This window comes from Carcharodon carcharias, chromosome 11 (genome assembly GCF_017639515.1).
Source record: "Carcharodon carcharias isolate sCarCar2 chromosome 11, sCarCar2.pri, whole genome shotgun sequence".
Lineage (NCBI taxonomy): Eukaryota > Metazoa > Chordata > Chondrichthyes > Lamniformes > Lamnidae > Carcharodon > Carcharodon carcharias.
This window is the reverse complement of record NC_054477.1, coordinates 61,900,003-61,915,901: the sequence shown is the minus strand read 5'-3', so window position 1 is coordinate 61,915,901 and position 15,899 is coordinate 61,900,003. Positions and strand designations below refer to the sequence as shown.

General features: G+C 41.1%; 1 protein-coding gene across 5 annotated transcripts in view; it reads left to right on the top strand.

Moving 5' to 3' along the window:
* Nucleotides 1–230: 230 nt before the first annotated feature.
* LOC121284157 (ras-related protein Rab-39A-like) overlaps nt 231–15,899 on the top strand; it is a 64,913-nt gene continuing 49,244 nt past the window's right edge. For all 5 annotated transcript variants that reach the window (XR_005944446.1, XM_041199376.1, XM_041199377.1 and 2 more), the window contains exon 1: nt 231–688. Coding sequence is in view for 4 of the 5 variants with exons in the window: in XM_041199376.1 (XP_041055310.1) it covers nt 474–688 (215 nt within the window). In the remaining variant the exon portion in view is untranslated. The remainder of the gene's footprint in view (nt 689–15,899) is intronic.

Sequence of the window (15,899 nt, the reverse complement as noted above, 5' to 3'; positions counted from 1 at the left end):
TATTTTTGTGTGTTCATTCTTTAAATCAAATCAGGAGAGCCTTTAGCCAGACAAGTGTATACGTCCTGTTGAGCTCAGCATCAACCCACGATTCGCCAGGAGCTCCTGCCCTCTCCTGTATCCGATGAGCGAACGCGGAGGCTTCTTATCGGTTTTCTGACTTGTGATGGGAGGTTTTCGATGTCAATCATCGTTTCCCTCTTGCCGGGTTTGGTTTTCCGGTACCAGCTCCGGAGCTGAGTTTGCAGCATTGCAAACTGGACTGGGCTGAGGGGGGTGGAGAGATTTTGCTGTGTTAATAGTTTGGAATTGCTGGTGTTTTTTTTTGCTTTGCAGGTTGATATTATTTAGACGTATATTTGACTTGGTTTCATTTTATTTGTTTAGTTGAGATAGCCTTTTGTAAATTTACTGAGACCTTGTGAAAAGGGAGGAGGGAGGGAAGGAGGTGTGGGGGGCGGTAAAGTTATGTCATGGATGCTATTTGGATCTATCAGTTCCGTCTGATAGTGATCGGGGACTCGACGGTGGGGAAGTCCTGCCTCCTCCGGAGATTCACCGACGGCAAATTCAGCGACGTTTCTGACCCCACGGTTGGTGTGGATTTCTTCGCCAGGCTGGTGGAGATCGAGCCGGGAAAGAGGATCAAATTACAGCTGTGGGACACGGCGGGGCAGGAGAGGTTCAGGTGCGCGGCGGCGGCATGTTTGTCTGTTGTTGGTTTGAGTGGGAAGAGGGAGGTTAAATGTAAATTTAGGATGGGAGGGGGTGTTGCTGCTGAACCCTGCTCCAGGGGGAGTTGGTCCTTGATTTGCATAACTTCGGACCTCGGACCAAATAATAGAACTTTTTGGAGAACGCGTCCTTTTTGTTTGGTGTGGAGGCTAGGTTTGTAAAACGTGAACTCCTCTTAAAATAGATTTCGGGCTCTGGGGCAATAATTCCTGGAGGCTTGTATTTCAGTTTGCCTGTGATGCAACGTGTGTGTGTGTGCGCAAAAATCGGATGAATTAGGAGCTGTGGCTGCCTCCTGTCGTTTGTGAGAGAGGGACACCACATAAGCAAGCTACCTTCAATTTTCCATCAACTAAGTTCAAAATACTAGAGCGATCTGTTTGTCGCTGTTCACAATGTATTTTCAATTAACTTTTATGTTTGGACAAATTTGGATGTGACTGACCATTGTTAATGGGAGGGAATTTACTGTGCTGGAAGGTAAATTCCTGATCACTGCAGTTTGGGACTTGATTTTGACAAATTATTTCAACCGTATGACACACCGAATCCTAAATGCCAGGCAGTTATAAAAGATTTAGGAGCGTAGTATCCTGGAGTATTGAGACAGATTTAGCTTCTAGATATGGCCTGGTTGAAAAACGTTGCAATGAACATGGGAACAGGAGTAGGCCATTCAGCCCCTCAAGTCTATTCAATAAGATCATAACTGATCTGTATCCTTATCATTTGTCTGCCATGGCTTTCAAGTTAGTGCTGCAATCAAAACTTACCCATGGCATTGCAAACTTGTGTTTTAACCTTAGTATGTTGATTTTGATTTTAGTAGCAGCAAATGTGAATAGTGACATCACACAGGAAAGTGGATGATTCTGAACAGTGACTGTACTTCCTTTAAAATAGGTTCAGATTCATCTGTTAATGAAATTAAATTTCTTTTAATTTTAGAGGAAATGTTTGTGCAGTAATTGAGTATTGGTGTAAATTTAGTTTAACATTTTAAAGGTAAGGAGAGGAATTACTGAATAGCTTTGTGTTGTTGAATCTCTAACTAAATGCACTTTGCTTCCATTTGGTCAGTTATGTACTGCTTTTCCATTTTGCCCAAAACATATCTCCTCTCACTTATCCACATTAAATTGCATCTGCCCTGAATTCTGTTAGAATTCTTTGAGGAGGTAACGAGTAGGTTAGACAAAGGGGAGCCAATGGATGTTATCTACTTGGACTTCCAGAAGGCCTTTGACAAGGTGCCGCACAGGAGGCTGCTCAGTAAGATAAGAGCCCATGGTGTTAGAGGCAAGGTACTAGCATGGATAGAAGATTGGCTGTCTGGTAGGAGGCAGAGAGTGGGGATAAGGGGGTCCTTTTCAGGATGGCAGCCAGTGACTAGTGGAGTTCCGCAGGGGTCAGTGTTGGGAGCACAACTTTTCACTTTATACATTAATGATCTAGATGAAGGAACTGAGGGCATTCTGGCTAAGTTTGCAGATGATACAAAGATAGGTGGAGGGACAGGTAGTATGGAGGAGGCGGGGAGGCTGCAGAAGGATTTGGACAGGTTAGGAGAATGGGCAAAGAAGTGGCAAATGGAATATAACGTGGGGAAGTGTGAGGTCATGCACTTTGGTAGGAAGAATAGAGGCATAGACTATTTTCTAAATGGGGAGAGAATTCAGAAATCTGGAGTGCAAAGGGACTTGAGAGTCCTAGTCCAGGATGCTATTAAGATTAACTTGCAGGTTGAGTTGGTAGTTGGGAAGGCAAATGCAATGTTGGCATTTGTTTCGAGAGGACTAGAATATAAAAGCAGGGATGTGCTGATGAGGCTTTATAATACTCTGGTCAGACCACATTTAGAATATTGTGAGCAATTTTGGGCCCCGTATCTCAGGAAAGATGCGCTGGCCCTGGAGAGGGTCCAGAGGAGGTTCACGAGAACAATCCCAGGAATGAAAGGCTTAACATATGAGGAGCGTTTGAGGACTCTGGGTCTATACTCAATGGAGTTTAGAAGGATGAGGGGGGGATCTGATTGAAACTTACAGAATACTGAAAGACCTGGATAGAGTGGACGTGGGAAAGATGTTTCCATTAGTAGGAGAGACTAGGATCCGAGGGCACAGCCTCAGAGTAAAGGGAAGACCTTTTAGAACAGAGATGAGGAGAAACTTCTTTAGCCAGAGAGTGGTGAATCTATGGAATTCATTGCCACAGAAGGCTGTGGAGGCCAGGTCATTGAGTGTATTTAAGACCGAGATAGACAGGTTCTTGATTGGTAGTGGGATCAAAGGTTACAGGGAGAAGGTGGGAGAATGGGGTTGAGAAACTTATCAGCCATGGTAATGGCGGAGCAGACTCGATGGGCCGAATGGCTTAATTTCTGCTCCTATGTCTTCTGGCCCTGCTACCTATCAGCCCATTCTACGAATCTGTCTGTGTCTTCCTGAATATGTTTACGATTCTTTTTACTGTTTACCAATCCTTCTACTTTGCATCATTAGCAAATATCAAGATTATGTTCCATACACTCCCAATTCGTCCACCCATCCGCAAAAGTGAACCCTGCACTGACTCCGGTGTACACCACTGCAAGCTTTTCTCCAGTGCGATTAAACACTGCAGCATTTATTGCCCATCCCTGGTTGCCCTTGAGTAGGTATTGGACTGTAGCAGTTCAAGAACACCCAAGTGGTGAATACATTCTGACGGTGCTGCTAGGGAGGAAGTGGTGAAGACCATGGAATTTGGGAGGTGCTGCCAATGAAATTTGGCAAGTTGTTACAGGAAGCACTGCAGATAATATGCACTGCAACCATGTTATACTGGAGGTGGATGTTAAATGGGAGGATGGGCTGCCAATTTGTCCTGGACGGTGTTAAGCTGCTTGTTTGGTTATATCTGTACCCATTTCAGGCAAGTGGAGAGTATTCCATCACTCCTAACATCCCTTGTAGATGCAAGAGAGGATTTAGGGGAGCTGGGAGTTCAGCCAATTGCATTGGAATACCATGCTTCTGACCTGGCGTAATAGCCATGGCATTTATGTGGTTGGGTATATTGAGTTTCTGGTCCATGGTGATCAGCGTGCTGATGGTGGGGGATTTGATGATAGTGCCATTCATTGTCAAGGGGAGGTGAGATGGTCAATGCCTGGCACTTGTGTGGTGCATTTGTTATTGTCACTTATCAGTCCAAACCTGGATGTTATCCAGGTTTTGTTATATAATGGGCACAGGCTGTTTCTTTATGTGAGAAAATACAAATGAAGCTGAAGGCGGTGCAATTATTAGCAAAACACCCCACTTCTGACCTATTGTGATAGAGGGCCAGTAATTGAGGAAGCAGCTTAAGTACTAAGCATGAATACAACCTTCAGGAACTCTTGCAGTGAACCTTGGAGCTTCCAATAACCATAAACATCTTTGTTCCAAGGATGACCCTGGCCACTAGAGAGTTTTGCCTCTGAACCCTGTTGACTGGGGTTCCTTGGCGTCACAATTTTTTTCTGTGAGCTCTTTGAAATTTTCTCTAGGGGTACTTCTTAATTTAAGGGAGCTACTTTCAGGGGCTCCTTAGATCTAAAAATTTAAGTTAGAAACCAAACTCTTTCTGAAGCAGAAATTTGCAAACTCATTCTATGCCGCTGTTTAAAAGGATACAAAAGAAATAAGAAGCTTCAGTGCTGGGCTGGTGGCCAAGAGTCCAACAACATTGAAACAGTTTTCCTTCATTCACCGCCACCCTGATGCATCCTGCAGTGGCTGATATTAAAGCAAGCTTAAAGCCTGGAAGGTTGGGCTCGCCTGAATTTACTGGGCTCCCAACTTTTTCTACAGCCCAAAACATTTGAAAAAACACATGCACAACGACAGCTAAATCAAGCCTGTATACAGACAGGTACTTCAAGAGCAGAAATGTTTAAAGAAAAATCTAAAGAGAACAGAAAAAATTAGATTTCCGCTTTAATATATTTTCTCCCCTACTCTAGATCTCCCTGTTTTAAACTTTGCTGACAAAATAATTTATTGGACGAAAATAAAAAAGGAAGTCATTGGAAAACATTTAACTTTATTTTTTTTGTTTGGTTATTGTTGTTTGAGCAGTGGTTTGTAGTCTTGAAAGCCAGGCCCAGGTGGAAGGCTTTAGAAGAAGGAAAATGAAGATTTAAAAAACGAGTTGGGAAATCATATACACAAATAAAACAAGCTGCAAGTGTGAAAGTGAGCAGTGTTGCCAGTTGCTCACACCCTTCCTCTCATCAGTGTGGCCTCCCCCTCCCCTTAATCCCCTCCTCCCTCCTCCTCCCCCCTTTCTTGGCTCACTCACACTCACACTGTCACAGCCGGAGCTATTTTACCTGCACTGGACCTGCCACTGACTTGGCCTCCCCTCTCATGTGTCCCATGCCTCTACTCCAACTCCTCTAATCACATGTTCCCTCTCTTCCACCCTTGCTGCTCCTGCAGGAGCAGGTCCTCAGATTTTGTGTCTCATGCTCGTTGCACCTCCAATCGATCTCTGCATGCATCTTGTTGAAAGCAGGAAAACGAGCACCTATAATTGTTTGGCCCTGGACTATACAGGGGCCATAATGTAAGGTAATATTGTATGAGGGCGACCTTCTTGAACTTTTTGCCCCATCTGTGCATTTTTGCAGGCTATTTGTGATGTTTCAAGGTAAATTTGCCAACTTCCCTTGTGTATTTTGAACCATGATGTTCTGGAGTATGCTACCTTGATGTCACTTACCTCACCTCTGGAATTCAGTTCCTGTATCTGTGTATTTCCCAAAGATGTAATGAGGTTTGGAGCCAAGTTGTCCTGGTCAAACCCAAACTGAGCTTATTCCATATATTCTGAAAATATTGGATTAACAGGGCCTCTATTACCTAATTTATCCTTTTCCTTTAAACAGCCCAAATCCCATTTCCAAGGAGGGTTGAAAAATTGTAGCAAGAGCCTTTGCTATCTCTTTCAGCAGCTGAGGATATATGCCTTTAAGACCTGGCGACTTATTCACGTTGAATTTTGTTTATTTCAGAACTAATTCTTTTTTGACAGTTATCCATATTAGCTGTTTCACGTTATCCTCAAGTACACTTATTTCATCATTGCTGCTATCATTTATAAAAAATGAAGAAAAATATTTATTTACTACCTTTATCCTCCACAATTAGATTCCTTTCATTTTTGGCTATTCCTTAACTGAGTATTTTTGTACTTTCTATATCCTTGTGTAAGCCTTTACTAATTGTTTTGTTGTCTGTTGGTTTTATTCATATTTCGTTTTAGCTCTTCTAACTTCCTGTTTTATCTCCCTACTATTTTTTAATCATGATTATCTTCTGTGTTGTTTTATCTTTATCCTATATTGAATGTCAGTTCAGTTTTATTCTCTATCTTTGGAATTCTGATGTGTACGTCCCCTTTTCACCTTATAAAAATATATTTACTTTGTACTCTATGCATCTCCTATTTAAAGATTTCCCACATGCTGATTAGTTTACTGACTTTTCTGCCCTTGTAATTTGGACTAGACTTCCCTTTTCTTTTGATTTTACATTATACAACTATGTTATGGTAACTATTTGCAATTGTTCTATTTTCTCATGTTATTTATCCCACATTGTTTTGCAGAACTAAATGAAGGCATGCTTTTCTCCTTGTTGGACATGACATATACTGATACAGGAAACAGTTCTGGATACATTCTAGAAAGGTGTTGACCACAATCATTGTCTTTATTCCCAACTGTCTTGAGCTTGGTAAAATCAGCCAATGTCACTGCCTTGTTTTTGAGTACGTTTCTGAACTCTCTGCAGATCTACACTTCTATCTCATTGCCATTGTTTGGTGAACTGTACTGCGCACCAAGAATTGCATCATGAACATACTGTTAACATTAATGCTCTCATAATAGGTACCTTAATCATTCAAACCTTCTTTGCTCTCCCTGCCTTAGAATATTGTTTCTTTGTTATGAGTTGACTAACTCAAACAAGTGCCAAATTTTGGGTAATAATCCCAGATTTTTATGCCCAAGGAATAGCCACATTGTTTAAGTAACCAGCTATCAGTAGTTGCCATCCACAGAAAATTGTTATTCATAATTTGAAGTCAGTCAGTCTGTTAATTTCAGTTTTCAGATCCCAAATGCAGGGCTGTATTGTAAAGATAACAAACTTTGCATATACAGGAAAAACAATTTACAAATGTAAAACATCATTTGTGCTCAGAAAAAAACTGATCAAAGTGCTTATATTAATATTAGTATCAATGACAGGGACTAGAATGTTAAACCGCTTTTGATTCAGTACAGCAGCATGAAACAGAGGAAAGAATTCAATTCAATTTATTATCCATACTGAAATTCATTTTGGGTACATTGCTTGTTCATTAAAAAAAATATATAGAAATGAATAATAACACTAAAATTAAAGAAAATTACCCTATCACAAAAGTCTAACCTTGATTAAAATATGTTAAAACTATTCCAGTATATTAAAACAACCAGTCAATGAATCCCATCATGAATGCATTGCCTCATCCATTCATCAAACTCCTGTTTAGAATTCTTATAGAGAAGGACACAAATGAGCTCAGAACCCAATTGCCCTGCATTTAAGGGACTGTAGCCTTCTCCCTGAATGCATCCAACAGTAATATAAGACAGGGGTGATTCTCACTGTTCACAATACACATTAGTCAAAATTCTGGAGAACAGATTTCATTGAGAAAGATCTGGTCATTAACTACCTTTCCCGCCTGATTCAATCTCTATATCCTTAAAATTCTACTTTCCTAAGATCGGGTCCTGGGAGAGTGGGATGCACAGGTGCTAAATACTGTACCTCTGCTCTAGGGGGACCTGGGTTCATTGGCCAAGTAGTCTTATCAATCTGGATGGTCAGTGTCCAAAGTAGCCAATCTGGTGTGTAGATCATCCCAATTCACAGGAGACTCAGCCAGTGATTGCTGTCTATCTGAATAGCAATCATTGGCTGAAGAGGACACGCCAGATTCCCAGTCCCCTCTCCTTTCTTGCTTACCTTATGTTGGGACTCATGAGGAATGTTCTGTTTCTGTTCTGTTGGAGCTTTCTTCAGTAAACCTGGCTGGAGGCTGTGGGAGCACAAGGTGAGGTAGACTGGTGTCCAGTGCCTCACTGCACTGATTTTATCTCCTTCCCGACCTCCTCCTCAATGGCATGGCTCCTTCCCCGGCTTCCAGACCTGACCACCTCCCTCCTGATGGTGTGTGGCCCTAGCTGGGCTCTTCTCGACCCGACCTCCCTTGATAGTGTGATCCTGGTTGCACTTTGCCTGCCAATGGCATGCCTTTTGCAACTGGAGTGCAACTTGTGCAAGGTAAATTGCCTAGTGTCTCTATGACTTGTTAAGGGCTTGAACCAGTGGGGGCTTTACCTCAAATTTTTCTACATCCCTATCACCCTTTGGGTGAAATACTCCATATAACTTTCCCCCTGCCCTTACCCACAACTTTCAAACTTTAAATTGTGTCCATCAGTATTGGCACATTTCATCATAGTGAATGCTCTGGCTGGAGTAGTTTTGTCAGTCCATTTTCTAATCTTCAAGACTTAATTTAGCTTCAATTAATTAACTTCAATTGAAGCTTCCTGTTTTCTGAGGGAACACGAGCTTTACACAATGCTATTCATGTTTCTTGGAATTCTGGTATTGTCTCTAGGGTTGACTGGGGTGATAAAGGGGGCCTGGAAACAGGAGAATCACCAGGGCCCTTGATTTCAATTCCTGGCGCTGCTGAAGATGACAATACCAGGAGAGACATCCAAAAAGGATAGCACTCTCAACTACAGCTGTTTCAAAGACTTGAAAGGATTTTAACTTTGAGGTAGTATAATCATATACATCCCTTGGCCACCATATCTATACATCGTTTCCCCCAAATCACCTTATCATCCACCTTGGTACCTAGATATTTGTAGCTGGTAACTATTTCAATGTCCACATCATATATATTTCACAGGAGCAATATCGTTAACTGTTTTTTCCTAAAGTCTGCAACTAGTTCTTTTGCCTTTCATTCAATTTAAGAAAATCATCCTTGCATTATTTTACAAACTTCTCCAAGTTCCTGTAGTTTCATTAGCCCAGATTAGGCGCACAAGTACCGTATTATCAGCATACTTCAGGATCGTTATGTCGCTCTGATTGGCAATTGTTCATGTAGAGGTTAAAAAACAAGGAGAACGTACACAACCCTGAGGAGATCCAGTATTCAATATGAACATCATACGCTTTAAAAGAGAGTGCATGAGGCACAGCATAAAGTCTGTTACTTCAATCCTGTTTTCTCACAGCAATTTTAATCTCATATTTGCTGTGAACTTTCAGTTTCTTTCTCCTCCTAAATCTGTTCCTAGTATTTGCGTATCTAACAAAGTAATTTTTACGTGCTGCTCTATAGGGTTGAATCTTCCGTAGTTTGAAAATTTTCAGCAAACAGAACCATTTTTGGGTTCTGATCCAGTTTGCTGCAGCAGTGAACTTCCTGGGATAATTTTACGGGACGTACCTAATTAAGAGGCCGCCTCCAGGATTGCTGTTGTGAGTCAGTGGCTAAGACTGTAATGCGCAGTGAAGGTTGTCAGCTGGCATTTAGCGAGCATGCTGCTAGTGTTTATGGGATGTGTGTGTGGCTGGACAGAATGGAGCAGTGAAACGGCTGGAGGCTCACCACCAGCACTATTTCTTACAGCATTCTCCAGGCAATTTGAAGGAAATTTCAAGCCCCTGCTTGCTGAAGATCTTGGGCTTGCCAATTTGACTCAAGGTGATAGAATTAATTAACTTGTCCTGGTGCTCCAACTCCTGCTTTATGCACCTCCTGTTACCAGACAAGTTGCAGACACAGCTGGGGTCCTGTGCGAGGCTGATAAAATCTCATTTATACTGGAAAATTGCTGTTAATTGGTTGCTGATGAGCCTTAATTGGCTCCCTGCTGCTACTGGGCGGGTTGCCATCAGCACGCTGGAGCTGCCACTGGGAAAAGCGCAAGGCAGCAGGAATAATTTGGGGAACTGACACGACTCTCCCTGATTATCCTGCTTCCCGGCTACAAACATGCTTCCAAGTCCCTGGGAAAATTCTCCCCATAGTCTTTGTTTACTATGAAACTCCTTGGTCTCTTTGCACAATTTTGTGACTTCTTCTTTGTTAAGCAATGACACAAAGTACACAGGGAAAGGAACACTGAGGAACTCGCACAAAGTCCCAGTAAATTTCTCGATCCCTGAAATGTTACACTGTCAGCTCTCACAGCTGCAACTGCCAAACCATTTTTTTGCCTGTCACATTGTCCTTTTTAATTCTGTTTTGAGATACAGAAATTATAATGCTCTTAAGCAAACTATTGCAGCCTGCTGGTCGCAGTCTTATCTTTAACTAATGGATTGTCTTCTCCTGTGATTCTATTTCTAACTGTTTCTGCTTATTTTCTTTTTTTCCTTTTTAACTCATTCATTAAATATTTATTCCTATGGAAGAGTGCTTTGGCCACAGCAAGCACAGCAGTCTGAGTCTGTCCTTCTGAAAAATATTTTTCAACTGCTTACACTTGTTCTTAAACCCTTTTAAATTTGTTGTGGACAGCGTTCTGACCAAAGCAAACAATCCTTGTCTTATGGCAGGCTTAATCCTGTCCTTTTTGGGATTGCTGTAAAAGTACTTCTCAAGTAATTTCTTAGTGCAGGTCCATCAACATGCTTTGCAAGATACTGGGCAACATAATCCTCTAATTTATTCATTATTCAAATATCCAGGAGGATCAACGTTATCGCATCATATCAAGTCAGTGCTGACTGGTCCCCGATTTCACATTCGAACAACTACCAGCCTTTTGTCCTATCTGAAATAAAAACAGAAAATGCTGGAAGAACTCAGTAGGTCTGGCAGCATCTGTGGAGAGAGAAACAGAGTTAACGTTTCAAATCCATATGACTTCTTCAGAGCCTCTGTTTCTCTCCACATATGCTGCCAGACCTGAGTTTTTTCAGCACCCTCAGTATTTTGATTTTGGCTCTTATCTGGCTTGCCAAACTATTGGATAAGTCTTATTTTTTTAGAATCTATTTAAATAGTTAAGTAGATGGGGCATCCTTGCATTGTAAAACTATGATAGGATCCTTTGCAAACACTGCCACTCAGGCCTCTTTTTCGCTCTTGCTGTAACCAGACATACAAGTTTCCGGCACTGTGAAATTTGAACCATATCTCCATATTTGCTAATGCTTCTAACTTTACAGTATTGTTTTGAACATCACATGCATTGCAAGTGTCATATTGGTGAATTGTAAGGAATAAGGATAGAATGTTAATGAGGTGTTGTGGTTAAAGCGCATTGAGTGTAGTTTCTTTTCTTTCTTTACCTAACCTTGGCTAGATTTGACTTCATACTTGTACTCGTTACTCAATTGGGGAATCACTTTCAAGAACAGATATCTTTCACCTTGTTGAGCATAAAAAGTCACAGAATCTCTCAGTGCAGAAGAGACCCTTCGGCCCATCAAGTCTGCACCGACACGTGAGAAACACCTCACCTACCTACCTAATCCCGTTTACCAGCACTTGGCCCATAGACTTGAATGTTATGATGTGCCAAATGCTCATCCAGGTAATTTTTAAAGGATGTGAGGCAACCCGCCTCCACCACCCTCCTAGGCAGCGCATTCCAGACCATCATCACCCTCTGGGTAAAAAAGTTTTTCCTCACATTGCGCACCCCCCCCCAACCCCCCACCAAACCTCCTGCCCTTCACCTTGAACTTATGTCCCCTCATGACTGACCCTTCAACTAAGGGGAACAGCTGCTCCCTATCCGCCCTGTCCATGCCCCTCATAATCTTGTACACCTCGATCAGGTCACCCCTCCGTCTTCTCTGCTCCAATGAAAACAACCCAAGTCTATCCAACCTCTCTTCATAACTTAAATGTTTCATCCTAGGCAACATCCTGGTGAAACTCCTCTGCACCCCCTCCAGTGCAATCACATCCTTATAATGTAGTGACCAGAACTGCACACAGTACTCCAGCTGTGGCCTCACCAAGGTTCTATACAATTCCAACATGACCTTCCTACTTTTGTAATCTATGCCTCGATTGATAAAGACAAGTGTCCCATATGCCTTTTTCACCACCCCACTATCATGCCCCTCTGCCTTCAGAGATCTATGGACACGCACGCCAAGGCCCCTTTGTTCCTCAGAACCTCCTGGTGTCATGCCATTCATTGAATACTTCCTTGTCAAATTACTCCTTCCAAAGTGTATCACCTCACACTTTTCAGGGTTAAATTCCATCTGCCACTTATCTGCCCTTTTGACCATCCTGTCTATATCTTCCTGTAGCCCAAGACACTCAACCTCACTGTTAACCACCCAGCCAATCTTTGTGTCATCTGCAAACTTACTAATCCTACCCCCTACATAGTCATCCATGTTGTGGTCATCCTTGTCGCCTACTTGTTCTAAGTGGGATGTCCAGGCTTTGAGCTCCTGGGCTGTACAGGTGTGTGCCAAGGAGCCTTGAGGTTAATATAAAGTATAAATCAATTTTTCTATTAATTTGTATCTATTTTAATTGTTAATATTAATATCTATTAATGTTTTGATTTAGGATTTAATGAGAAAACAATACTAAAAACTTATTGGATAAGTGCTTTATCTTATAAACAGATTGGTAAAGCGAGAAACATTAATATGTCTGATTCATTTAGTTTATTGCAAAACATTCTCATATTCAGAGAAGCGTATTAAGGTGGCTGCTCAAGCTTGTTCATGCCAAAGGGTCTCAAAGATAGCAATAGATCACTTTCTTATGAAGTAGAAATGTGGCATGTCTTTTATATAATTTTCTTAATTGTATTCTTCCTGCTCGATGCAGCATTATCCTACGTTTTATGGCTACCCAGTTGTTCGGATTGAAGCCCTATGCCTTGTCACACTATTTTGTTGCTTCCTATCATTGCTTTTCCTGAGCTATAGCTTTGTTGTAAACAACCTTTAATACATGCGGTCATAGCAGCATATTTCCTTTTTATAAAGCAACAATCTCCTCTCTCGCTACTCCTGCCGGAATGAAAAGGCTGCATTTAAAAATTTGTGTTTCAGTCTTAATTGCTTAATCTTAATAATGACCCATCTAATTTATTTATTTGTATGTACTGTAAAAATAGGGTCAATGTTCTTGGTCCTGAAATTCATAGAAACTTAGGCCAGGATTTTCCAATGCCACCTTCCAGCTTTTGGTCTAAACCCGGTAGGTTTTGGCACCTCAAGTGCATATCAACTTTTTTTTTAAATGCGATAAGAATTTCTGCATCTGCCTCCCATTCAGGCAGTGTGTTCCAGAACGCCACCACCCTCTGGGGGGAAAAATTACTGTTAAACTTTCTTCTACTCCTTTTATCAATTACTATTGCCCTTTTTTAAATGTTATCAGCACTATTGTGGTGGGTGGTGGTGGGTGGGGCAGGGGGGGTGGAGGGTTGGGGGGAGGTGGGGGGGTGGGCGTGGGGGAGACACATTTTGAGAACCTGCTTTTAAACCAATTCTATCTACATTGCTTCTCTGACCTTGTTTAAAAAAAGTCTAAAAACATACACAACCCTTTAGAAATATCTACACTGAATCTCAGACTAGACAAATCGAAGAGTAAGAAGCAAAAATATAAATCTGACTGAGTCACCTGAGCTTTGTAGCCTGGGATAGCATTTGGTTTGTAGGGAACAGTATCAACAAAAAAAATCATTTGGAGCTGAATATCAGGTGCAGTGTATAACATTGTTACTGCCTGCCTGAGAGTAATTTCTATCCTATTATGTTTTGGTCAAGTTACTATTGGGTGCATTATCCCAACAAGGAATTAATGCCTTTTGGAGATGATTGGAGAAAATTGTGAAGATGAGAAAAAGTCTTTGTTCTGGGCTATGGTCAAAAATGCCTTCAAACAAGTCCCTTTATGCTAGCTTTTGTCTTGTGTTCAATCAAATGAATGTAATTATTACTCCACCATGTAGGGACAGGCCTAATCCTGTATTTACATTAAATTCACATACATGCTCTTTTATAGAAGAAAATTAATTGTGATCAAGAGCAAAAGCATTGCTTGCATTTTTTTTGCTTCCTTCCTAGCTTAGGAATGCATAATGCCAACCATAATAAGAATTACACAGAAAGCAAATTAGCGATCTGGGTTTTTTTTAGAACCCAGAGAACAATCCTACATGTTGTTTAGGAAAGGGCTTACTGGTTCTTTAGGTACTTTACTACATAAGGAAAAAGGAAACAACTACTTTTGTGCAACCCCTGGTATTTGGTTATGTACATAGAGGTAGGAAGATCCAAAATGAGAGGGAACTATGATGTTTTAAAAAAATATATGTAAACTATTATCTACCATAATTGAGAACCCCATCTCCCACTCCCATGAATAACTGAAAGTGATTAATAATTGAGAATAATACCTTCACCATGGAAATGAAGACAAGGACAATATCAATAATATAGAATTGTAGAATGGTTACAGCACAGAAAGAGGCTATTCGACCTCTAATGTCCTTGCAAGAGCACTCAGCTAATCCAACTCCCCCCATCCTTTCCCTGTAGATCTAGGATTTTTTTCTCTCTTCAGGTGCTTATCCAATTTTCTTTTGAAAGCCAGGATTGAATTTGCTTCCACCACACTCTCATTCTCAGTGCTTTCCAGATCCTAACCACTACCGCACTGGTTTCTTTTGTCTACTCTGTCTAGACCCCTCGTGATTTTGAACACCCCTGTCAAATCCCCTCTCAACCTTCTCTTCCAGTCTATCCACATAACTGAAGTCCTCACCCCTGAAACTATTATCTTAAATTGTTCCTGCACCCTCTAGAAAGCCTTCCCATTCTTCCCAAAACACGAAACTCAGGATTGGAAATAACACAAAAGTTGAAGTTGAACCAGTGTTTTATAAAGGTTCATTACAAACTCCTTGCCTTTGTACTCTCTGTTTCTGTTTACAAATCCCAGATTCATGCCTCTTTAAACCATTTTCTCTATCAGCCCTGCCGTTTTCAACAATTTGTCCACGTATACCCCCTGGGCTCTATTTATATAAATAAACCCCCCAGCCTCCTTGGTTCTAAGGAACACAACCCCAACCTATCCATTCTTTTCTCATTTTTTCAATCCCTGGCAACATTCTTGTAAATCTCCTCTGTACTTTCTCCAGAGCAGTTATGTCCTGTAATGTGGCGACCAGGACTGTGGACATGCACACCAAGGTCCCTCACTTCCTCTACCCCTCCAATATCCTTCCATTTATTGTATATTTCCTAGCTTTGTTTGCCCTCCCCAAATGCATTACCTCACACTTCTCTGGATTGAATTCCATCTGCCGCTCTTCTGCCCACTCAACCAAACCTTTGATATCATTCTGGAGCCAATTGATATCGTTCTGGAGACAACAGATATCCTTTTCACTATCAACTACACACCCAACTTTTGTGTCATCTGCAAATTTCCCAATCATGCCACCCACGTTTAAGTCCAAATAATTAATATATACAACAAATAGCAAGGGACTCAACACTGAGCCTTGAGGAATGCCACTGGAAACTGTTTTCCATTCGTAAAAAGCACCCACCAACCATTGCCATTTTTGTTGGCCAGCGCAGACATGTTAGGCTGAATGGCCTCTTTCTGTGCTGTAACTTTTCTATAGTTCTTTCAGAAATAGATTAGATTTTCTTGGTCCAAGATTGATTTATAACAGACAAGAGATTGGCAATGCATTGAAGTGCAGTTTTGTGTGAACCTTTGTACCACGAGCATTCTGGCAGATGATCAGAAAAGGAGCCTGTTGGAATATGTATAATGGAGCGTTCACCTATAATAAAATTAATATGCTGTCTTTGTCAATGCAATTAATCATAAAGTGTTAATAACCAGAACCTATTGAAAATGTTTAATGACACAATTAAAAAGCCTAAATACTCATTTTGAGGGTGGTATTCCAAGATTTGAGTAACAATTGCTTTAATCAACCATAGCCTTCAAGCATCTTCCTGACAATCTAACTTGATAGAAATTTAATTAAAATTATTACTATGAGTCGTTAAAGTCAGAATTGGAAAAAT